Genomic DNA, 23,901 nt, shown 5'->3' on the forward strand with positions numbered 1-23,901 from the left:
TTGCTAGTGTTAATTAAGACTCAGGTGTCAAAAGAAGAGATATTTTTGGGTGATGTCATCCCAGGGCCCTTCAAAACACACCACATGTCATGGTTTCTATTCACTTTGGTGACTGGCCTGGTTTTAAGCCACTGGAAGAATTCAGAAAAAGATGCGAAGGAGGCTCCCAGCCTTGCCACGCCCAGGAAATATGTGCTCACAATGAGCTGGATTGACTCCCTAGGGATTCCCAAGTTGTCTCCCAAAAATTATACTAAGAAACTGACTAGAGGCCAGGATATTTGCTTAAACCTCAATACAGTTTACTATGGAGGTAATCTCATTTTGCTAACCGTTGAAACAGATTCTTTCAGCAAGATTCCTTTCAATGTTCGATTGGCTTGGAAAAAATATTTCCATAGCACGTTAGTGACTTATAAGAAAAAGGTAGATCTAAAGTTTTGCTGATGGAAATAAACACCCATGGGCTTACTTTTCTTTAAACTTTGACTTTCCTTAGAGTGTTGTTTTGTTCGTGTTTTAGTGGAAACAGCATTGGACTGGACTATTCAGCTCAATATTTTACTTAGTTCTAAAGACTTGGGCAAATTGTTTAGCCCCCTGAATTGCAATTATTTCATCGGTAAAATAAGGCTAATACTCCCGTCCTCTCTGTCATAGGACTGATAATGAACAACAGAAGTAGTATAAATGAGTTTTGTAAAGAGTACTAAGTAAATATACGGCATTCTTTGTTGAACTGCACTAAAGGTTTCTACTTTTTAAGAGAAACATGGTGGAATTCTAGGTTGTCACAGGTTAGAACTTTATGGGAAGAAGCCATGTCTGATTAGAGAAAAAAATCCATAAAGGTGACAACCTTTATTTTGTAATGTGATTTCCACATCACATTCACTAATATGAATGTTCACAGAGATGCCATAACCTGTCTAAACTGTCTGACTTAGTGACTTCATTTCACTACTCAGTGACCCACGGTACTGTTATCAACCTCTGTGTGTTTTCAGCTTAGTAAAACAACAATGTACTGTTTGCTAAGTTTAAACAGTCTAACAGTTTACTGATAGTCAAACCGTTTCAAAAGTTATGCCTAAATATTCTATTTTCTCTCTATGTGTGTAGAGCGCCTGGCACCCGCAATGACGGTAAACCTGGAGAATCAGACGACAAATATCGGTGAAACCATTGAGGTTTCATGCACAGCGTCTGGGAATCCCCCTCCACAGATTTCCTGGTTTAAAGATAATGAGACACTTGTGGAAGACTCAGGTGAATAGAATTTTCCTGGGCACGTTGTCTAAAATCCATGTTATTTCTTGATATAGTTGAGGTAGAAAAAAAATAACAGTCTAAGGGCCCGTGGTTTGGCTCATTTCATAGAATTGGAATCAAGATTATTCAGTGCCTTGTTGAATTCTCATGGAAGCCAGGGGTGATGAGTCAGCAGTTGATTCTATAAAACTCTTTGGAGTTAGATAATAGCCCAAGATAAAGGGCAACGTTTTTATTTAAAATTTTTTTTCCTGAAAAACTTTACCAGACCATATCATAAGTAAAAATTATCATTTTCTTCCTCTCCTAGGCATCGTACTGAAAGATGGGAACCAGAACCTAACTATCCGCAGGGTGAGGAAGGAGGACGAAGGCCTCTACACCTGCCAGGCTTGCAATGTTCTTGGATGCGCAAAAGTGGAAGCATTTTTCATAATAGAAGGTCAGTGGGAGTTTACTGACAAAACTGATGGTTTTAAAAAATTAGTTTGTGTCTTATACATACTCATACACTTTGGGTGGGAAGATTATAGGTGACTTTTAAAATATTTTTTGTACTTTGTAAATTTTCTATAATGAGTAGATATTATTTTAACCAGAGAACATAATTCCTGTTACTTTCTTTTTTTTTTTTACAGAGACAGAGAGAGAGAGAGAGTGAGGGATAGACAGGGACAGACAGACAGGAACAGAGAGATGAGAAGCATCAATCATTAGTTTTTCGTTGTGACACCTTAGTTGTTCATTGATTGCTTTCTCATATGTGCCTTGACTGTGGGCCTTCAGCAGACTGAGTAACCCCTTGCTTGAGCCAGCGACCTTGGGTCCAAGCTGGTGAGCTTTGCTCAAACCAGATGAGCCCTCGCTCAAGCTGGCGACCTCAGGGTCTCGAACCTGGGTCCTCCGCATCCCAGTCCGACTCTATCCACCCCGCCACCGGCTGGTCAGGCATTATTTTCATTTTGTTTGCATCACATTTCTACCCCTACAGTTCTTATTGTGGAAAAATGCTTAGCCAGGCAGACAGGATATCCGCCTTTCCCTGATTCTTTCTTTATTTGAATAGCTCAGTGAACTTGTTATGGAATTATACCTCTATATTTATTTAGAAAATCATTAGTATTTCTGCCTAGTCATGAAAATCGGTGCTATCCACATATTCACAAATGTTCATAGTTTTCATTGAACTAAAGAAAATTAAGATTCATTTGTGAACAATAGACCATTGCTTCTCTGAACTGAAATATTTGGGTTTCTTATCTAAACATGAAAGGAAACTTGTATGTGTGATCAGGAATGATTTGAGATCTGGCATTTTCTCAGATGGGAAAGGTAATTTGTGACAGAATATTTTATCTTCAGGAGTGTATTCCTATGTCTTTTTGTTAATAACCCATCAGGGAGACAACGAAAGTGTATTATGCAGGCGAAGGAGTGGTATGCGAGGGGAAGAAAGAAGGTGGTGACAGATGGAGCACTTGATGGATTTCTATGAACTCATCCTAACTTGTCTCTCAAAGTCTAGATTGTAGTCCCTTTAATCTGTCAAATCTTTGTTGCCACGTATTGCATCTTGATATCTTGACTTGTTTTCAAATCTGTAGACTTATTATCATTTCATAAACTGTGCTTGCAAATAAAGCTTTCAAGTGCATGAAATAAATAAAGATTTCAAGTGACATGGTAGTTTTGTCACTTCCAAAGTGCTTCATGTTTGGGGGCTAATCCTAAACAAGACATTCATTTCTCTCCTCCACTCTGCCTGGCCTCCATTAGCTGTCTGCCGCTGGTTACCAATAGCTAATTAGGTAACATTGGCACAGGGATTAGATTTACCTCTTCCCCAAAGAAAATACTAAGAAAGGAAGAGGTACATGTTTAATTTTCCTGTTAGGTTCCCAAATATTATTACGGGATTATTAATACACAAACCTATACAGACAATTAAATCTTTGAACTTTTTACCGTGTATAAATGGACTTTTAAATCTCTGTGTAAATAGAGAATTACTTCAGTATGACCATCAGAGAAACAAAATCTGCTTCCAAGCATCCTAGATGCTTGTCTCTCAACTATGTATATTAACGCTTATTTTGCTAACTAATTAATTACCTGTCTCTCTGCCTTCGTGAAGCTGCTAGAGGCCACTCACAGCTTGTGGCCGGTTTGATTCACCCAGCCCTCGTCCACTGGAGACCCTAAGTGACAACTGCTTTCTCATCGCCTCCCAGCTATTCACTCTTCGTGGAAAGAGTCCTCTCTGGCCTTAATTTCTCCCACTCAGAGCTGTCCTCACAGCCCTGCGCTTCTGCAGCTTTCCTTGGTGACCTCTAGCTTTTTCTCTTCTCTTTTCTTTCCTGGAAGTTTAAAAAATTATTTTATTTCACAATGACAGTTGACATAGAATATTGTATTAGTTTCTGGTGTACAACATACTGATTAGACATTGATATAATATATGCAGTGATCACCTCAGTAAGTCTAGTATCATCTGACGCCTCACTGAGTTATTACAACATTACCGATTGTGTTCCCTATGCTGTGCTTTATATCCTGTGATTGTTTTTATAACTGGCAGTTTGTAGATCTTTATTCCCTTCACCTTTTTCATCCATTTTTGCCAACCTCCTCCCGTCTGGCAAACATCAAAATATTCTCTATGAGTTTGTATCTATTTTGTTTGGTTGTTGTTGATCTTTCTCAACTACTATACAGAGCAAAACATGACTATCAGAGTAAAACCAGGCATTTATTTTTCCTCATCAGAAATATACTTTTTTTCTCTATATAACCCGATCTGTTTTCTTTTCATCAGTCTTCTCTTCTTTTACTTTCTACGGTTGTCTTTGAAGACTATATTTCTATCCTTAATTACTTTAGAATTTTATTGTTGGAAATTTTCATGAGCAAATTTTGCAAATTTTATTATCCGTTAAGAATATTATAGACTCCATCCACGTCAGAGGTGTGTGATGTTTTATTTAGGATATTTTCCTGTTGGTAAGCTTGAGATCTTGCTTTAGTGTTGAACTTTGTCATCTTGTTTCAAAAGGTATGAGCTTCCAACTGTTGATACTCGTTCGCTTGTGTCTTTCCAGGTGCCCAGGAAAAGACCAACTTGGAAGTCATTATTCTAGTAGGCACTGCAGTGATTGCCATGTTCTTCTGGCTACTTCTCGTCATTGTTCTACGGACTGTTAAGCGGGTAACCAAATAATTACTCTTCCATCCCATGCATGGTGGTTTTCATGATTAATGAAAGCTGATTGGGGCTCTTTGAGTTGTTTCTTCCCATTGTTATTGGCTCAGTGGGCACAGTTTATTTTAATACAATAACATTCTTGCCCACTTTCTTTTGGCTGGACCACTGGGCTTTAATTGATAGAAGCCACAAAAGGGAAAAGGGCTTGGACTGTCTAGTGTAATTAAGATTTAAGAACTTAATTCTGAGCTCATTTGGGAGTTGAGGGGACACTGGAAACAGAATGATAATAGGACTACTCTCAAACTCCATGAGTTTTATTTAAAAATGAGACATCAGGAATGGCCTGCTATCAAAACAATAACAAGCATACCAAACAATAGCCAAACAACAGAGTGTGTGAGACTTAAAGGAGCAATGTTTTCTAGGCCAATGAAGGGGAGCTGAAGACCGGCTACTTGTCCATCGTCATGGACCCAGATGAGCTCCCCTTGGATGAGCACTGTGAACGCCTGCCTTACGATGCCAGCAAGTGGGAGTTCCCCAGAGACCGGCTGAAACTAGGTGTGCTTTTAAGTGACATTAATTTGATACTGGATTTATTAGGATTTATCAGGCCGTATCTTCTTTCTTTAGGATGATGACAAATCTAATCCATGTGAGGGTTGGATTATAGTTCAGAAATATTCATTTCATCTCTTGAATTTGAATGTAGTGTCCCTTATAATCATCCAAAGCAGGACATTTGGGGAGTGAAGTGGGGAGATACTAAACAATGAAGCTAGGACAGAATGTAAACTGAACTATTCATGTTAAACTGGGATGAGTGGTCATCCTACCTAGCTGGAATCTCTGCATATCTCTTTGGTGGTGTAATAATCCAAGTCTGTTTTGTTGCCGCTCTCATTGCTGCTTGTAGGTAAGCCTCTTGGTCGTGGTGCCTTTGGCCAAGTGATTGAAGCAGATGCCTTTGGAATCGACAAGACAGCAACTTGCAAGACAGTGGCCGTCAAAATGTTGAAAGGTAAAAGCAAAATTGTAGGGTGATGGAACAGTCTGTTTCATCTGGTCTTTATACATGATGAAAGGCTCGTATAAGTGGCTCTGTGGTTAGGTGGGCCCACTAGCCAAGCCTGCAGTCAACCTATGTACCTTTGTGCAAATTGGAAAGAGAGCTCCTCTTTTATAGCCTCATGCCAGGGTGCACAGCTAGGCAGGCCAAGCTGGGGGTGGGTCTCAGTTGCCCATTGCATTGAATGGCCTGGCTATAGGGGAGAAAAACCCACCTTGTTATGTAAAAATTCTTTCTTACTAGATTATGGTTCTTTAGTAAGATAATTATAGACCATTTGGAAACATGATAAGAAATTTGATATAATAAGTAAAAATAGTAGAGTATAAAAACAGCATGTTCCCTAGAATTGAAATATATAAAAGATAATATGAAAAATAAGAATGGTTGTGCTAGGGAAAAAGGATGATGGGCGAGATTTAAAAACAATTGAAAGCTTTGTGAACAGTTGTTAATCCTAATAGTAGTGGAATTCTAGTCTTGCCATTTTATTTGGGGAGGTGATGCATACAAAACTTTGCTCCAACTGTGATGTATTTTTATTGATGGAGCGATGCTACCCACCCATTGCTGATAGGTCTTGTGCATGTCAAAACCATCTCACTCCTTTTGCCAGTTGTCTCTCATAGCCATGGGCTTTGTAATTTTGAGGTGGCTCATCAGGACCTGAGGTGTGGACCATGTCTGTGAATCACAGGGAAGTGTACGGGTCAGCACTAGGGCCAAACTCAGTCTTAGCCTCATCATTCTCGTATGCCACTGGCCTTGCCAGCTGACCCTTGTTAAGTTTCCTGCTTAGCACAGACTGGCGGGAACTTCAGCATAGCCCTGAACACGGGAGGATGTTTAATACATGGTATTGCTTCCTTATGCGGAAGCCCTGAAATTACCAGGCCTCAAGAAGCATGGCAAACCTGGTATCGGAAACTCTAGTTTTCTAAAAGAAGAAAGCCTGGGTGTGATTTTATTTGGAGATGTAGTCTCCGCTTTGCAAAAGACTTCACAGTGGATTCCTGTAAATCTCAAACATTCTGAGTGCACTTAGAGGAAAAAAATTGATTTGGAATTAGAAAATATAATTTATACTTAACTTTTAGGAGAATGACCAAGTCTGTAAATTGGGCTGCCGTTGTGCATCAGTCGGATGCATCAATCTTCCTAAGGCGATGCCCATGTTAATGATTTCCCTCTTGGCCCTGTGTTTGTAGAAGGAGCAACACACAGTGAACACCGAGCCCTCATGTCAGAACTCAAGATCCTCATTCACATTGGCCATCATCTCAATGTGGTCAACCTCCTAGGAGCCTGTACCAAGCCAGGGGGTGAGTAGCTGTGGATGGTTCTGGTCGCCAGGTTAGAGCATATGCGTCTCTGCCGGTGTTTGAGGGAAACCATGCAAATCTCATGATTTCCTTCACTCAGGATACTTTGCCAGATTTCCAGATGCATGTAAACGTATTTCATGGAGGTTAAATGGATACTCTGAATTATGCTAGATCCTCCTGTGAGTTAAAATATGTCACATCACTATAATACAGTTTCTACTTGTGCTATAAGTGTTCAAATGAGAAAAATAAACTTCCCCCAAAACTTGAAAACAAAGCACATTAATAGTAGTTCCCCCTAAAATGGACTCATCTTAGGTGATTGTGTCAAAAAGCAAGTGGATGTGTATTCTTTCCAAATTTTTGTCAGTCTTGTAGAAGTGCCTTTTGGAAAAAGCAAAGCTACAATATTAAGGGGATTATGACCAGCTGATTTCTATGATCCGGTCCCCAATGGAAGATTGCAGCCTTTCTATGACATTTTCTGGTTCAAAAATATATTATACACTTAGAAACATGAATGAAAACATATTTTCCTTGCTTGACACACTGCTGTCCACAGGCCCACTCATGGTGATTGTGGAATTCTGCAAGTTTGGAAACCTATCAACTTACTTAAGAAGCAAGAGAAATGAATTTGTCCCCTACAAGGTATGTCATTTCCTAACTCAACTCTGGCTACATTGTAAAATAAAGGAAAAGTCAAAGTGGTACCGGTTAATTTTTTGGTTAAAATTCTGTGAAAAACTTGTGAGGAATCTTCTCACTTCCCCTCTTGGATGTCATAACGTCCTCTTTGACCTTTTGGGGGATGTAGGCTTCTGCTCTTCTATTTTTGTGACTTTTATCTATTGATTCATTATGGATGGAGACTAAGGAGGGGAGAAAGTAGGCGTGGTTAAAGCAAGAAGCGACAGCTCTGCGTTTGTCTCTCCCCGGACACATTTGACCCTGTCAAGTGGAAATCCCTCTGGAAGGAGTACCCTAATGCTGGAAGTGCATCTGAGTGAAACTTGAAACAAGGCATTTATCTCTGTGAGCTGTAGAAGGAGGGAGCTAGGCTTTATGGAAGAAAATCTTTATTATGTAGAATGCTAGTCCAGAATCTTAGCCCAGAGACTGCACAATCCTGACACTGATGTCCTTCTGGTCTGCTTTTTAACAGTTACAATTGTTTCCAAAGCTGACTATATTTTAGAGATCAGTTTTGTAGTCAAGGAGTTTGTTTGTTCGTGTGCTTTTTTACAGACCAAAGGGGCCCGGTTCCGTCAAGGGAAAGAATACGTTGGGGAACTCACCCTGGATCCCAAACGCCGCCTGGACAGCATCACCAGCAGCCAGAGCTCAGCCAGCTCTGGGTTTGTGGAGGAGAAATCCCTCAGTGACGTGGAGGAGGAGGAAGGTACCTGCCGCCGCCTGCTGCACATTCACGCATGCTCTTGTAGGAACAGACAAGGTGACAGGGTGTTACGAGAAATCATGCCACAGGAGAAATCTAATGCTGCCTGATATGCAAGACCTGAATTTCTAGACTGGCTCCCTTTCGTCTCCCCAAAGGTGAAGTGTGGAGGCTCTAAAAAAAGCAGTGGGCGAGGCTATAAGACAAAGCCGGGCGGGCTGGAGAAATCGCGAACCCCAGGACAGCTAAGCCATTGGCTGCTATGAAACCAATGCTTTTAAAATATTGGTTCAGCATTTATTAGCAGGAGAGGCTCAGAGCTATGTTCCAGAAGGGCAAAGAGGGCTCTCTGGTGGCTGATCCGCCCCCCCATTGCCAAAGCAGTTCAGGCCCACATTGCTTACTTCACCTGCACAGCAGAAGTCATTCAGCTCATACCCAACCTTCTCCAAGATGGGGTAGTGGCCATCTGTTGTTTCTACCCAACCCTCAGTGGCTTATCAAGTTTTCCTTCCAACCATACTTCCTCAGAGGAGTCTTGGTAAACACACTTTCCTTTGTCCAGTTATGTGTCCAGTGATATTTTAGGGTTCTTTGTGAGTGGCACTGTGTTCCCAGCCTAACTTCCAGGACTTCTTCCACCTCCAGGATATGCTGTGTGTCTGCTTCCCTCAGAAGGAGCAGAGAGAGCTCCATGGATATAGAGACAGGCTTCTTGATATCTGGCTCCTCTTGGCACATGAGTTTAAAATGATCCGATCATGAAGTAATAGAAGATATTCCCTTCTATATATATCCCTTGACATGAGGCCATAGATAGTACTGAAATCTGACTTCTTTCCCTGAGAAGCCTAATAGGCAGTGTGAGGCTAGACCGTGGTCTGGAAGAGTTTTGGAGGTTGTTTAGACCTCATATAATTGGACCTGCCCCAAATGGAGCCATCTCCTCCCTAGCCTTCTCTCTCACAATGATCCATGAGCTAGAAACCCAGGGGATTGAGGTAGTCAGTTGGAGCAGGAGTGTTGGCCTGGAATTTTGCCTCCATTTCTTCATTTGGAAAATGAAGGGGCTTCCCTCATTATTCACCAAGTGCCCTATAGCCCTAAGCATCAAAGGTCATTGAGAAAACGGTTCAGAGCCTTTCCAATACTTGCAAGTTTATTATAACTGAGTTTTCATTTACTGTGATATTTGTCTCCAGGAAAGAAACCGTGTCTTATCTGACTAAAGTTGATCATGTTGAAACACCCATTAATGCTTGAGTGTTTATTTGTACCAGTTGCACAAAAGTAAATACCACCAATTTAAGTAAATTCAACATTTCTCTTCATGGTCCTGTCAACTCTCATTCATACCCTTGAAGGAACAAAGCATCCTCGCAGGGGAGATTTATTATGTTTATAGCATTTTCTCATCCTGAAAGTGAGAGAAGAAAATGTATTTCTGGTATTTTTAGTTGTCCGTTGTAGATTATAATTTGACCTTTGTCCTTTGTCCCAGGACAAAGCCTGGAGAGAAAAGAGTCAGTGACCCTGAATATTGTTGTTTTATTTTTAGAGTTCTTGATATAAAACTATTGTTTATCCCTCCGGGTACATTTAAAAAAAAAAAAAACCATTTAAAACATAAATTTGAAAGAGTCCTCTTTCACCCTGTTATCTCTGCCAATTTTACCTCCACTCCATCTTGTGGATTTGCTGGTTCAATTGGGCTGACATGGAAAAACTAATATTTTCACTAAGGGGGAATCATGAAGGCTAATCATACTGGTATTCAGCAATTTTACAGAAGATAGGGGCATTTTTTTTTTCCTGCTGTATTTCCTGAAATTTAACTCCCAAGTTATAAAATGAAGACTACTCCAACACACTTACAAACAACACACAATTTCTGGTGGAAATACTGATCTCCGTCCTCCTGCATCTTCCGACAGTTTCTGAAGATCTGTACAAGAACTTCCTAACCCTGGAGCATCTCATCTGTTACAGCTTCCAAGTGGCTAAGGGCATGGAGTTTTTGGCATCTCGGAAGGTAAGACAGCTCAAGGAGGGACAAAGTGTCTCCTCAGATCACAGATCTGGAAATAAGATCTCCAGTACCAGGCATTGCTGCTTGTTTGGAACTGTCGTTCATTCGCCATTCGTGGGACGATTCAAAGAACTCTATCGGGGAGGCCCCCTGTTTCAGCTCGACTGGCTTGGGGGGGGTGTGTGTGATAAGGATTTCTTGAAATTAATTTATGTGATTTTTGAGTCTTTGATTACTGAGCATCTACTAAGCGCCAAGGATACTGTGTGAGCAAACAGGAAAAGCTCTCCAGCATCATGGAGTTTACATTCTAGTGGGTGGAACACACAGTCAACATGAACAAGTCCAATCCATAGTAGGTTAGCCGGAAGTTAGTGCTAGGGGGGAAAAGTAAGCAGGAAAGGCTATGGAGTGTATAGGAGTGGTATGTTTGGCGTGCACATGCTCTTATGTTTGTATATGTCCATTTTAAACAAAGTGGACAAGGAAGGCTTTATAAGAAGGTGACATTTGAGCAATGACCTGGAAGAGGTGAGGGACGGAGCTTGCAGATCTGTTGGTTATAGGTCTATTTTTAATTTATTTTACATTCATCACCATCCCTGAAAAAAAAAAAGTATTTGTTAGTAGTATAATTAGAAACCAGGAAGGACAGGCTTCAGATGAGAGAGATTAAAAGAGCTAAAATTAGAAAAGTAGGCCAAACAAAGGCTGAGATGGGGATGTGACGAGTTACAAATATTCCGCAGGTTGTAAACACCGCCGAGGGAGCCAGGTTGGTTGAAGTCACCCCTCTGGGAAAGGGGTTGACATGAAACAAGAAAAATTCAAATTAAGTTTTCAGAAAACTGTTGATTGATAAAATGTGTTTGCTGAAGCCAACCAACCGGGGGGAAGAAAGACTTGACATTTTGGGTTTGTCTGCTTGTTGTTGCTTTTCCTAAACTAGAGTGAGATCCTTAACCCATTTATATTTCTAAAGTTTAAAGCTCATCACAGCCTTCAGAGCTTCAGGATTCCTGGTGTTTGTGCCAGGAGACCTTGTTGTCTGTCTCTCACCGGCAAGGGAGAGAAGGAGGGTCCTCTAGGATGTTCCCAGAGAGAAAGGCCCTTTGCCCTTCTTAGAGATTCTGATTTTCTTAAATGACTTTTTCCAAGTCCGGAGCCTGCCGTTGAGCCAGGGTTCCTGTCCGTGCTGGGAAGGGAATGGGGAGGAGAGAGAGCCGTAAGCTTCCCATGCATCCACCCAGGGAATTATTGAAAACGACCTGGTCGTCCCGGTTAAAAATAGACGCTCTTAGTTTGGAAAGAAGGTGGGAAAGGCTGTCTGTCTTTTTGGAATCTCCTGCCTTGCTCAACCATGCTAGACAATGTGCTTTTAAATCTGTCTCATTCAGAGCGAAGTGCTACACAGATGTGAGGTGTGGGCTTGTCAGTTACGTGGTCACTTCTACACTGACCTAAGAGTTCTCATCTAAGCCTTCATTCATTTAAAAATGTTCCCTTTAACTCTTACGCTCTCTGAGATCTACCAGGTAGAGCTAAACCTGCTTAGTAGGAGGAAGCTAGATAAAGTTGGAGAATATAGAGAAGAGAGAAATGGGAGCTGGAAATAATAGAAGGAAGGCCAAGGAGAGTTGGTTTTTCTTTTTAGTGCACCAGCGAATGCACCTGACTAGTGAGAAGCTGAAATTGCTTTCATAGACCTTTCTGATAATCCTACACTTTGAAAACAGGATGAGCCCCACTGGGAACTGTTTATCAGAGTTACATAGGCAATGGGGAAACCAACAAAAGGCACCAAACCAGCGAGAGCCCCTCGTTTCTGGTTTCCGGGCATTCATTCAGAATAACCCCATTCTGGGGCGTCCCTTAGAATAACATGTTTCGACTGTGTATGGGGCAGGCAAAAGGGATGTGTGGATGTGACCAGAAACACATTCTTAATTGTGTCCGAGAAAAGTCTATTTATGACTCCTTCATCATACTATAACTTAATTATTTAACTCCAAAGTCTGGGGCCGTTTATGGAATAAGCAGATGTGCGTCTCAACAAAACTCAGATTTTTTTCCCTGAAGTGTTGATAAAAGATATTAAACCGGTGCTTGTTAATCAGTTGGTTTTCTGATGTGGGGTTTTTTTTTTTTTTAAGCATGAGGTCACAACAGATGTAGAAAAGATCAGCTGTGCTGAGACCTAATGTACACATGATTCTTTTTGCAGTGTATCCACAGGGACCTGGCAGCACGGAACATCCTCTTGTCGGAGAAGAACGTGGTTAAAATCTGTGACTTTGGTTTGGCCCGGGATATTTATAAAGACCCAGATTATGTCAGAAAAGGAGATGTAAGTTTCAAAGTTGAATGCAGTGACCTGTTAAGTTACAGAATTCATACTCTTTGTAGCAAACTTCAGGACCTGTGTTCAGGAGTAAAGGAAGTAAGTGTCTCTCTTCAGAAACTTGCTAAATTGATTCTGATTGTCTTCTACCCTCTTAGGCACGCCTCCCTTTGAAATGGATGGCCCCAGAAACTATTTTTGACAGAGTGTATACAATTCAGAGTGATGTGTGGTCTTTTGGTGTCTTGCTCTGGGAAATATTTTCCTTGGGTAAGTCACTTCTCTTGGTACTTCCATCCGGACTCCAAATAGAATGATAAAAGTCAGTGGTCCCCAATACACCTTTCCCTGTCTTGTATTCGACCTTTATTGGATGAAACTTACTTGCAAGCTTTGTATTGGAATACATATATATGAAAAAATATCTAGGTTGATGAGTGTATTAAGAATCAGATTTGTGGCTTTCTGTAAGAGAAAATCAAATCAAATAACCAACGTCCCATTCCTGTTTTATTCCAGGGGCTTCCCCCTATCCTGGAGTGAAGATAGATGAGGAATTTTGTAGGCGACTGAAAGAAGGAACTCGAATGAGGGCCCCTGATTATACCACCCCAGAAATGTAAGACTTTGAAAGTATCTTTTTATTCTCTTGCTTCACTCACAAAGTTCTCCCTGCCTAGACTTGCCATTATATACATCTCATCTCCTTTGTGGCCCAGTTTATGTCCTGTATTTTTCTTTCAGTCCTTCCTTAATCATCTCAAGCACAGATCCATCTCTTCTCAAAATGACAGTGATTTATCTATTCCATCCAATTGGTTTTTTTTTATTAACTGTTGATCTCTACTTCTCTTCTATGTACTCACTTGATGCTCCAAGTGTGGGGAAGCATCACGTGTCTTCTGTATCCCTGTTCAGCATATTGGCTCCTGGCGGATTCTTTGTAAATGTTTACTTATCCAAGTGCTTCTTTTCAGCGTCAGGTCTGAAGGAAGGAGGCAATTAATGACATCAGTGTTTGCTTCTCTAGGTACCAGACCATGCTTGACTGCTGGCACGGGGATCCCAACCAGAGACCCACGTTTTCAGAACTGGTGGAACATTTGGGAAATCTGTTACAAGCTAACGCTCAGCAGGTTTGTGACCTCCATCCATAAAGCTTCTTTAAAGAGTACTTAGGTGTCAGGGACTCCTCTGCTCCTTAGACCTTGTTGGGGTCACCATGTTATACTCTCAGCCACTGAATGAGAAGCTGTATTCTTCCAGATCTGAGCAGTAGTGATTTTCTAAAAGCTGTGATTACCCTTTTAGACAGAACGAGATCTTAACTCATAACCTGGGAGTGGGGGCACTCTTACTCCTACCAGTGTATCTTTCTAAGTCTTCAGATGCTCTTTAAAATAAAAACAACAACAGCAAACTCGTTGCTCCGAAGAAGATCAACAGTCGACGGAATTTCAAGGAATGTTTAATATATTCTGCAGGTAGAAACACACCCGAACCCTGTGGGCTTCAAACTAGAAGGCTTTACTTTATTCCCGGTAAAATTCCAAATTCCCATGACATCCACAGGAAGATTTTAGATTTGTAGCCTTTACTGCAAGAACATTATTTAATCTCTAGTCAACACTTCTTTCGACAGTGAATGGAAGCCAATTTCCTCCTGCTTTTCTTCCGAACAGCTGGGGGACAATGGGTCAAATCTGTTTTTATCATAAACCTTCCAAACACTTAAAGGTATCATCTTGCCCTTTATATCTTCCTTTTGATGAAATAATGTTAAATCGTGTAACCTTTTTTTTTAGAAGACCCATTTCCCTGCACATTTATTGCTTTTCTCTCGACTGTCATCAGTTTTTCCACTGCTTTGATACGTAGAGGCTAACATTGAATGACACATTCTTTTAAGGACCCAGCTTGTGTGGATCCGGGCTTTGCGAGGAACTGGTTTCTCAGCTCGGCAGAGCTGTGTGTGTTCTGCTGCTGCGTCTGTGATCCCAGCCTGCTTGGTCACCGTTCTCTGTGCCCTTTACCCAGCTCCTGATTCATGAACTCCTTTACTGTGCTCTCACAGACACACCTCTTTCAAGTGCCCATTTGTGTTTGACAAGCCATTTTCAATGTGGTCTTAAAGTTTTACAGTTGAGATATGAAGGCAACATACCCCATCACCCAAAAGCCCCCTTGGCTGGTTGGTTTTTTATGAAAAAGCCCTTGAAGGACTGAAGCCATAACAATAGCACTCTGTGTTTATTGTTTCAGGATGGCAAAGACTACATTGTTCTTCCAATCTCAGAGACTTTGAGCATGGAAGAGGATTCTGGACTCTCTCTGCCTACCTCACCTGTTTCCTGTATGGAGGAAGAGGAAGTGTGTGACCCCAAATTCCATTATGACAACACAGCAGGAATCAGGTACTGTATATGGCCAACATCCCTGGGGGTGGGGTGGGGGCGGGGCACTTCAAGGCTATCTTGGAAAGGGGGGTGGTGGAAGAAAGACATTTTATAAAGCGTCTGCACCTCACTTCCACGTTCAACCATAGCTCTGAGATTAATCTAGAGAGAAGTACTCCTTGAAGAGGGCCTGGGTAGGTGTGTTTCCTCCCATCTGTAGCCCACATTGCTGCCGTAGCTCTGCCTTTCAGAATTCTAAGCCCTGCAGCTGCAAATAGCTGGAATGCCACAGTTTGTTAATCTCCAGAAAAAGAGACCAATTTTACAAAGACATCTGTATTTAAATTATCCCCATGTACTCTTTTATTAACGTGAATTAAATGGCTCAGGAAAGAGTCAGGAAGGAAGAGTTCTATGCATATAGGAAAACACACTTATGCCTCTGGGGCTAGGACACAGTCTGCCAGGGGGGTGTGCCTTGCCTTAGACTGGACAGCACGTCTCCTGAAGCCCCTCCCCGGTCTGATTTTCAGGATTGTATTTGCATAATGAGACTTCTGGGCTTATTTAAAACACATGCACTGCAGTCCTTCCTTGATTTGTAAAGAGGTTCTGCAGGCAGCTTTCTTTTTTCTTTCTCCCAGCACCTGTGCAGAAGGAAAAGGTTGATATTAAAATTGCCTTATGCTCAGCCTGGGACTACTTCTCTTTGCTCTGTTTCTTTTCTTACCTGTTCGGGTTTGTTCCTCCTGTGACTGGATCCCCTGACAGCTCGGGCCCAAGCTGCTCTCTTGAGTGTGCTTTGACTACAGGGAGGGGCGTGAGCCTTTAAAAGCTTGGCCAGGTTGTCATGTAGCAGGTGAGGAGGCACCCTGAGCAGCTTGTGCAAACGGACTCACACGGGGCAGCAGGAACTCCGTTATGAGAGAGGAGAAAGCTCAGAGTGGTTGGGAGCCAACAAGCGAACTGCCTGCTCCGTTCTGTCGAACTTTTGGCATTTTGCAAACAGCTTTTCCTTATATCGTCAGGTTTTCCACTCATGATAACTCTCAGAGTTTAAGGCAAGATAGAAAGTATAATCTCTTTTTTTTTTTTTAAAGATTTTTTTTTAAATTTTATTTTATTTATTCATTTTAGAGAGGAGAGAGAAAGGAAGAGAGAGAGGGAGAGAGAGAGGAGAGAGACAGAGAGAGAAGGTGGGGAGGAGCTGGAAGCATCAACTCCCATGTGTGCCTTGACCAGGCAAGCCCAGGGTTTTGAACCGGCGACCTCAGCATTTCCAGGTCGACGCCTTATCCACTGCACCACCACAGGTCAGGCCAGTATAATCTCTTTTGATGGAGATGTCGAATGTGAGGCTCAGAGTGATTTTCGGGGGGGGAATACACTATAGTGATTCGAGATCCAGATTTTGAGTCAGATAGAAGTGGTTTGGACTCCCAGGTCAGCCTCTTAGCAACTGTGTCACCTAGCTCAGGTCATCACTGCGACCCAGGGGGTGGTCACTGGTGTTGTGTGCAAATGATTGTTTTGAGAATTACTGACATGATGTATTTCTAAGGGCCTGACCCTTAGGGAGCACTCAGTAAATGATAGCTCTTACGTGAGCCGTTCAGAGTCCCACCCCCAGGATGAATCCAGTTTCTCTGATGTTGAACTCAGTGCCGTTTCCTCCCACGCTGAGGAGGGGCTCTCGGAGAGAAAGAGTAATGGAACGAAAGCCTATATAGTTCCACTCCTCTGTTTAAAAAAGTCCTCGTTCAAGTCCAGCTGGCCTTCTGGCATGGTAATTATTCCCGCAACACTATTGCCTTCCCGTTTATCGGAAAGCCATTTGATCACGAACTCCACTCCTTGGGATTGCTGCGACCAGGTGGAGCGAGGACCCCAGCGGCAGCGTCTTGGCTCGCTGGGGCACTTTGCATATGGTGCTGAGCACTGATGAAGTCATGTTTGTGTAATGGGAGTGCCAAATGCGATGCTGGATCTAAGACAGGGCTGCTAACATTTATCCCCAGAAGCGTGGACAAATGTGACACCACACCCTGAACACAGGCCTGGCTCCTATTTTCTGCCTAGGGTTTTTGAATTGGTTTTTCCAGTTCAGTTTCTCTTTTATCCAGCCATAATTTAAAAAATAAAATGAAAATTGGAATCTTTTGTCCGTATCCCCTCCCAACCGCCTCTGCCTTTTCTCCTTTTATAAAAAATAAGACTCCACGGTCACATTTTAATCACCTGGGCTAAAAGAAAGGTGGAATCAAGGCGTCTGTGCAGGGCACACCTCATTGTGATGCTCTCTGTGGTTCCGCTCCCCTGGGGGGAGCGAGACGAGGCCGGGGTCCCTCTCGGCAGACTGTGTTCTCCTCTGCCACGTTTGCAGTCTAGTAGAGAAGCCGAGGAAGCTCTCTCCCTTGCTTCCGTCTCCTAATTTTCAATTCCTTTGCATTTTAAATAGAGCTGGACAGAGACATCACTGTGGGAGCCAACCTCGTGTTTGTTGCCTGGTTAAAAAAATATGTGTTCAGCATTTATTTAAAGAGAGGCTGAGAGGTGTGTGGGGGAAGGGCGGGGAGGAAGGACCACCAGTGTCTAGACTTAGTTCTCCCCTGCGGAGCAGCTCTGGCCTCAAGTTTGCATGCTTCCTGCAAGAAAACACATATTAATTGCGCTCATCTCTCTTTGAAGGCAGTTGGGAGGCCATCTGCGGTTGCTCCGTCGTTTCTCTACAGAGCTTCATCTCCCACTCCAACCAGCTTATCAAAGATTTCTTTTCAGTTTTCTGCTAGAGAAAGGTCTTGGCACATAGTGTTTTCTTCATTTTGGTTAATTGTTGGTGATAATTAAATGCTCCTTGTAGATTGATGCTTGGGACAGCCCGTTGGCTAGAGGTTCCTGAATTTGGCTCTGATATTAGACAGCTTGAAATGAAACTGTCTTTTCTCCATCTTTGGTCAGTCTCACACCCCATATAGCTCTTCTCCTCACCACCTTTTATCACACAGGTCACATATGGGAGAGGGCAGTGCTGTGCACATACTAGGTGCTTAATAAAAACTTGAACAAGCATATCTACTATTCTCTTCTTCTTTTTCCTCCCTCATACTTTTCTAAGGGAGTCAGTGTAGGGTAGGGTAAAACAAAACAAACAAGACAAAACAAAACAAAATCCCAACAAAAAGAAGAACAACAGAAAACACACGCATGGGTTTTAGTGTCTAAAACCACAGTTTGAGTCCCAGTTGTAGCCATTTTCTCCCTATGGGATCTGCTTCCTCATCTCCAAATGGGAAATAAAACACACACATACACACAAAACCTATTTTGGGGAGGAGGAGATGCAGCAATATCCATGGACATACCTTTTTAACTGTGAAGGGCCACGTGACGTTTGGAATTATTGGGCTCAGAGGTCAAGGAACTGTCCTTTCTAAGGTAGCTCCACTATTGCCCAAGATTGCCAATTTTAATTGATTCTATATCCTGCAATATTTCTCCACCCTGTCTACTTCTCCAGACCCTGTGAGCATCACCTCTCTTTAGTCAGGCTGCCCTTCTTTCTCCCGGATGGGTGGAGAAAGGCTTCCCCTCACTGGTCTCACTGGCTCTGGTCTTACCCTCCTCAACCCAGAGTCATCTTTCTAAAGGACATATCTGAGCTGGTCAGTTCATACTTAAAATTATTCAGTGGTTTTTCATTATTCTCAAAATGATATTCTAGATATTTCAGTTATGTGATTTTGGACAAATGTCTTAACCTTTCTATGCCTCAGTTTGTCATCTGAAGTTGGGACAATAATACCCTCCCCTAGAGAGGTATCGTTTGTGAAGATGCCACCAGGCAGTGGTTGAGGAGCGTTTAGCACAGTGCCTGGTACAGGGAAGGGATTCCTGAATGAGAAAGTGAAGGAATGATTGACTATGTTGCCATTAGTTTTTTGTGTTTTCTTTTCTTTTCCAAGTAAGAGGAGAGGAGATAGACAGACTCCCACATGTGCCCTAACCAGGATCTACCTGGCAACCACTGTCTGGGGCTGATGCTCTACCCATCTGGGGCTATGCTACAACCAAACTATTTTTGGCACCTGAGCCAGAGGCTCCATGGAGCTATCCTCAGTGCCCTGGGCCAATGTGCTTGAACCAATCAAGTCATGGCTGTGGGAAGGGAAAAGAGAGAGAGAGAGAGAGAGAGAGAAAGGGAGAGAGAGGGGTTGCTTCTCCTGTGTGCCCTGACCGGGAAACAAACCCAGGACTTCCACATGCCAGGCCAACGCTCTACCACTGAGCCAACCAGGAAGCGCCCCAACAGTTTTTATTTATTTTTAATTTTCCCATTGATTTTAAGGGGGGAGAGAGAAAGAGAGAGAAAGAGAAACATCAGTTCATTGTACCACTTAGTTGTTTCATTAGTTGTGTACTCATTGATTGCTTCTCATATGTGCTGTGACTGGGGATTGAACCCATGACCTTGGCACACCGGGGTGACACTCTATGCACTGAGCCCCTTGGATGAAGCACTACCAATAATTTTTAGCAACTGCCACTTTTAGGGGCTGAACTTAGGAAAAGGAGGCTTTTTCTCTCTCTTTGGGTATCATGCCTTGTTTCCTGAGTGAGGATGTCACTGGTGAACTTTATTGGCTCCTCTCTGTGGGAGGAGGAGCCAGCCTCTTGGGGTAGGGAAGGAGACTCAGTTTCCATTCTCTTCTTTTGGCTCAAGTGAGTCCTCACTCCACTCTTTCACAGAAAATACAGGGAGACATAAGTACACTGGGAAAAGAGTGAAGAATGAATTTGCTCTCCCTTCCTTAGAAGAAGATTTTCCTGCTCTCTACTTGAGCAGTCAGTGATTTTAACCAGATCAGTCAGAGTCACCCAAAGTCACAGGGCAAGGGAAGAGCACCCCCTGGACACAGGACTTGTCTGGCAAGTCCTGTTCATTGGATTTCTGAAGTAAACTGGCACTCTTTGAATACAAAGGAGGAAAACAAGCTTTGATTGATAGAACATCATTCTTTTCAAGAACACTTAACCACCTACCATTTATTTATCACCTTATTCATCTTCTTCCTTTATCCTTCTGACTGAGAGAGGGAAAGTTATAGCCAATAAATGTTAAAGATGAGACAACCGAGGCATAGAAATATTTATGACTTCCCCAAGTTTGTGTGGACTTTGAAATAGACAAATACCTCATAGACTTGCACCACTGCCCTTTCATAAGACCAGCAACTCCGTGGGCTGAAAATAGGGAACCCCCCCCCCCCCCCCCCCCCCCCCCCCCCCCCCCCCGCCTATCTACACACTAAGCCTCTATTCCCTGGAGATGGAAGAGACTGTCTTCAGCCTCCTGTAGTGAAATTCAGTGAGACCTGCGGGTGTTCCCTTTACCCATCTTCATTGGATGCTTGCTCAGAGGGCATCATCTAGGAAAACTTGCCTAAGAGATGGCCAGGAAGATGTGAAACAAGCAGGAATATGTCGAGAACTCAACGGGGGAGTTGCCTGTAATTGGGAAGCCAAGCAGAGGCAGTCGATCTCTCGGTTTGCTGTTGTTGTCTTCAATCCAGCCCTGGACCTCAGACGTGTGATTCAAAGGAACAGGGGCTCATCTAGGCCCCTCAGTGATATTATACTTTCAAATGGACTTTCACAGGAAATTAAGCCTCCAAATGTGTGCTAGCAGAGAAGGATTTTTGTTTTGTTTTTCTTTTTCCAAAGGATGTTTTGAAGGTCACCATTAAACTTGTGGTTGAAAGATAATGAACTTAGGTGTCACTTGTGGTATCTGCAGCCAAATATACCACCACTAAAATATAAATATTTGTTCTTTTTGCAGTCAGTATCTGCAGAACAGTAAGCGAAAGAGCCGGCCTGTGAGTGTAAAAACATTTGAAGATATCCCGTTGGAAGAACCAGAAATAAAAGTAATCCCAGATGTAAGTACCACTTTTAAAAATAGTCTTCGAAATGATACAAAGAAGGAAACATTAGCTAGATAAATATTAGCCTAAGCATTAGAGTCTTGGAAGCTCATTATAAGACCTTAAGTGTCTGTGTCATGGGGTTGCTACTGAAATGAAATGTATCAGGCCCCCTTGCTTTTTCCATAAATAAAGCCCCTAGTTCAAGGTTCAGGGTACTCTACCTTCATGCCCAATTCCACTTCAGTGAGGATAGTATTAGTAGGAGAAGAGGGATGGAAATGGGTCTCTCAGCTTCTTCCTAGTTTCCTCTTCTTCCCAAGTCCCTTTCCTCCCTGGCCTGGTGTCTATTTCTAGGCAGCGATTGCTCCCTCTTGCAGCTTGCCCAGTTTCTGGCTAGGACACCTTTACCTCCCTCTGCAGAACATTGGAATGTGTTGTCTGATAGATGAGTTAAGGAATCAGTGTAATTAAGTAGTTGGTCAGTGTACACACTCAATCAACGGTGCCGTCTCATTATCTCTTAAAAAGGACAACCAGACGGACAGTGGTATGGTTCTTGCATCAGAAGAGCTGAAAACCTTGGAAGACAGAACCAAATTAGCTCCATCTTTCAGGTAAGGCTCAGCCAAATAGAAAGACAAATTTCAACAGGAAGTTCTGGAAGGAATTTAGGACTTAAATAGAGATGCAGTGTTTTCGCGCAGTGTCTTTTTTTGTTGCGCAAATTTGCATCAACATAACTAATAAGGAGCTTAAACATTCTAACAATTAAATTAAGTGGCGAGTCTTAAAGAGAAGTTGAAATAAATTAGATCTTTATAAGATCTGTCTAATACTAGCTAAATAACAAAGTGGTCATTGGGTGTGATCCCTAAAGCAATTGAGATGATTAAAATCTTTGTGGACACTGAAGAATTTTCAAACCTGTACATAAATGATGCATCTGCCCTTAAGAAGTATGATATATAAACAAGCCTATATCTATTTGTTTAAGATACTTAGATATTATTGGCCGGGTTATTAGTTACTTAATTGTGGGGGAAATGCTAAGTTTTGTTTTGAATACCATTGTCTCCATGTGATTTTGTAGGAATTTGTAGTTGTTTTGAATAGATGTACTAGCTTTTGACCTAACAAATAAACAAAAATCTGTATTTATAAGAATAATATAATGTAGAGTAGTTATTTATTTGCTAGTGGGTTCACTCTAGGTAAGAGTAGAGAAGATTTTGAACTACTTATAATCTAAGTGTTGTATAAAATAGGGATACCTATGGGTTATTAAGGGATGTCCATGTTGAAAACAAACATTAAAATGCGCCATCATGCCATTTTGTTTGCCTGAGGCCCAAGGTCAGAAATCGTGAGAGCCAATCATGTTTTATTCACTGACTCAAAATATATTTATTTAGTAATCACTGTGTGCCAGTTACCATGCTACTGTCTGAGACACTAAACTTATTTTATTGGGGTTGGATTGAAAGGAAAGTTACATTTCAGGTGATTTGAAGTGATTTTAAAACCATAGATGAGCATAGAGTTAATAAGATCCTTTCTGCAGTTTTTAATATGAATAATTTGGTAAAGCATTAATTAAGGGGGAACCCCCCCATCTTAGAATGGCTTGAGAAATGGAAATCCTGAAGTTTTAGATCAACACAGCCTACAATTCTAAGCTTTGACATGATTACCATCTGTCATGACTCCACACCAGTAATCTAGGTTCTCAGTCCTTCCAAAGTATGTGATTTTGTTGAGTAGAAAAGCAGTTTCTCACATGTCTGGCTTGATTACACATACACACACACACTCCAACTTATTAAAGTTTCCATTGCTTGAGAACTTCATTGACACCATACACAGCCTTGTAATCCCCTCATTGACAGTGTGTGGGGAAAGCACAAGTGGACTTTTAAGACATCTCCATTTCCCTTCATGGCATGAAAGAATCCTTTTGGCTCCTATCATTACATACACACTTGTCACTGCACAAGGCCATAAAAATGCTCTATTGGTTGGAGCCTTTGCATAACTCAGGACAACTGCCTTTCATCTTGTTTCAGGCTTGAAAGACTTGGACTTGAATAAGAGGACTTATCTGAAAGGACAGATTCATACTAGGACCTGAAAATAGACATTGTCTGAGAAAACCTGATATGTTGATTAACAAGTGGGAGAGATACGGGCTGGCGTCTCCAGGGAGATTACAGCCCACATGGGTTTGGGAATGGGGTTAGAATAAGAAGCAAAAGAACAGCCTGCTCTCCATCAACTCATGTGGTTGCCATTTTTTTTCTGCAGTGGACTGATGCCCAGCAAAAGCAAGGAGTCTGTGGCATCTGAAGGCTCCAACCAGACCAGTGGCTACCAGTCTGGATATCACTCCGATGACACGGACACCACTGTGTACTCCAGTGAGGAGGCAGAACTTTTAAAGCTGATGGAGACTGGACCGCAGGCTGGCAGTGCAGCCCAGGTTCTGCAGCCCAATTCTGGGACCTCGTTGAGCTCTCCGCCTTCTTAAAAGGAGCTACCCAAGTCCCTCACTCCTGGAAATCATATGAGAGGTGCTGCTCAGATTTTCAAGTGTTGTTCTTTCCACCACCAGGAAGTAGCCACATTTGATTTTCATTTCAAAAAAATAAAAATAAAAAAGGAAAAGAAAAAAAAAAGAACCTCAGACTATAGGGAGCCAGTCTCCCAGGCATTTCCTGACAAGATGCTTGTGACCCAAGAATGTGTCTGTGTCTTCCCCCCATGATGTCCTTATTGTCTTTTTCATTCATTTAAAAATCATGTATGATGCTCCCTATTGTGGGTCTCCCCACAGGTTATAACAACAGAAGTTCAAGAAATTGCTTCATTCTCCATTAAGTAGCACTACCTGGGGCATTGACACCTCTGTGAAACTAGAAGATAATCCAGGCAATGGAAGTGC

General features: G+C 42.2%; 1 protein-coding gene across 1 annotated transcript in view; it reads left to right on the forward strand.

The window, feature by feature from the left end:
• The window catches only part of KDR (kinase insert domain receptor), a 43,626-nt gene extending 19,988 nt beyond the window's left edge, over positions 1–23,638 (forward strand). The window contains exons 14-30 of the mRNA XM_066279400.1: positions 1,123–1,269; positions 1,583–1,714; positions 4,371–4,477; positions 4,903–5,038; positions 5,394–5,498; positions 6,755–6,868; positions 7,434–7,522; positions 8,120–8,273; positions 10,205–10,302; positions 12,524–12,646; positions 12,799–12,910; positions 13,160–13,259; positions 13,671–13,776; positions 14,903–15,054; positions 20,876–20,975; positions 21,492–21,577; positions 23,265–23,638. Coding sequence (XP_066135497.1) covers positions 1,123–1,269; positions 1,583–1,714; positions 4,371–4,477; positions 4,903–5,038; positions 5,394–5,498; positions 6,755–6,868; positions 7,434–7,522; positions 8,120–8,273; positions 10,205–10,302; positions 12,524–12,646; positions 12,799–12,910; positions 13,160–13,259; positions 13,671–13,776; positions 14,903–15,054; positions 20,876–20,975; positions 21,492–21,577; positions 23,265–23,487 — 2,084 coding nt within the window. The 3' untranslated portion in view covers positions 23,488–23,638. The remainder of the gene's footprint in view (positions 1–1,122; positions 1,270–1,582; positions 1,715–4,370; positions 4,478–4,902; positions 5,039–5,393; positions 5,499–6,754; positions 6,869–7,433; positions 7,523–8,119; positions 8,274–10,204; positions 10,303–12,523; positions 12,647–12,798; positions 12,911–13,159; positions 13,260–13,670; positions 13,777–14,902; positions 15,055–20,875; positions 20,976–21,491; positions 21,578–23,264) is intronic.
• The last annotated feature ends 263 nt before the right edge of the window (positions 23,639–23,901 follow it).

Source organism: Saccopteryx bilineata, chromosome 5 (assembly GCF_036850765.1).
Source record: "Saccopteryx bilineata isolate mSacBil1 chromosome 5, mSacBil1_pri_phased_curated, whole genome shotgun sequence".
NCBI lineage: Eukaryota > Metazoa > Chordata > Mammalia > Chiroptera > Emballonuridae > Saccopteryx > Saccopteryx bilineata.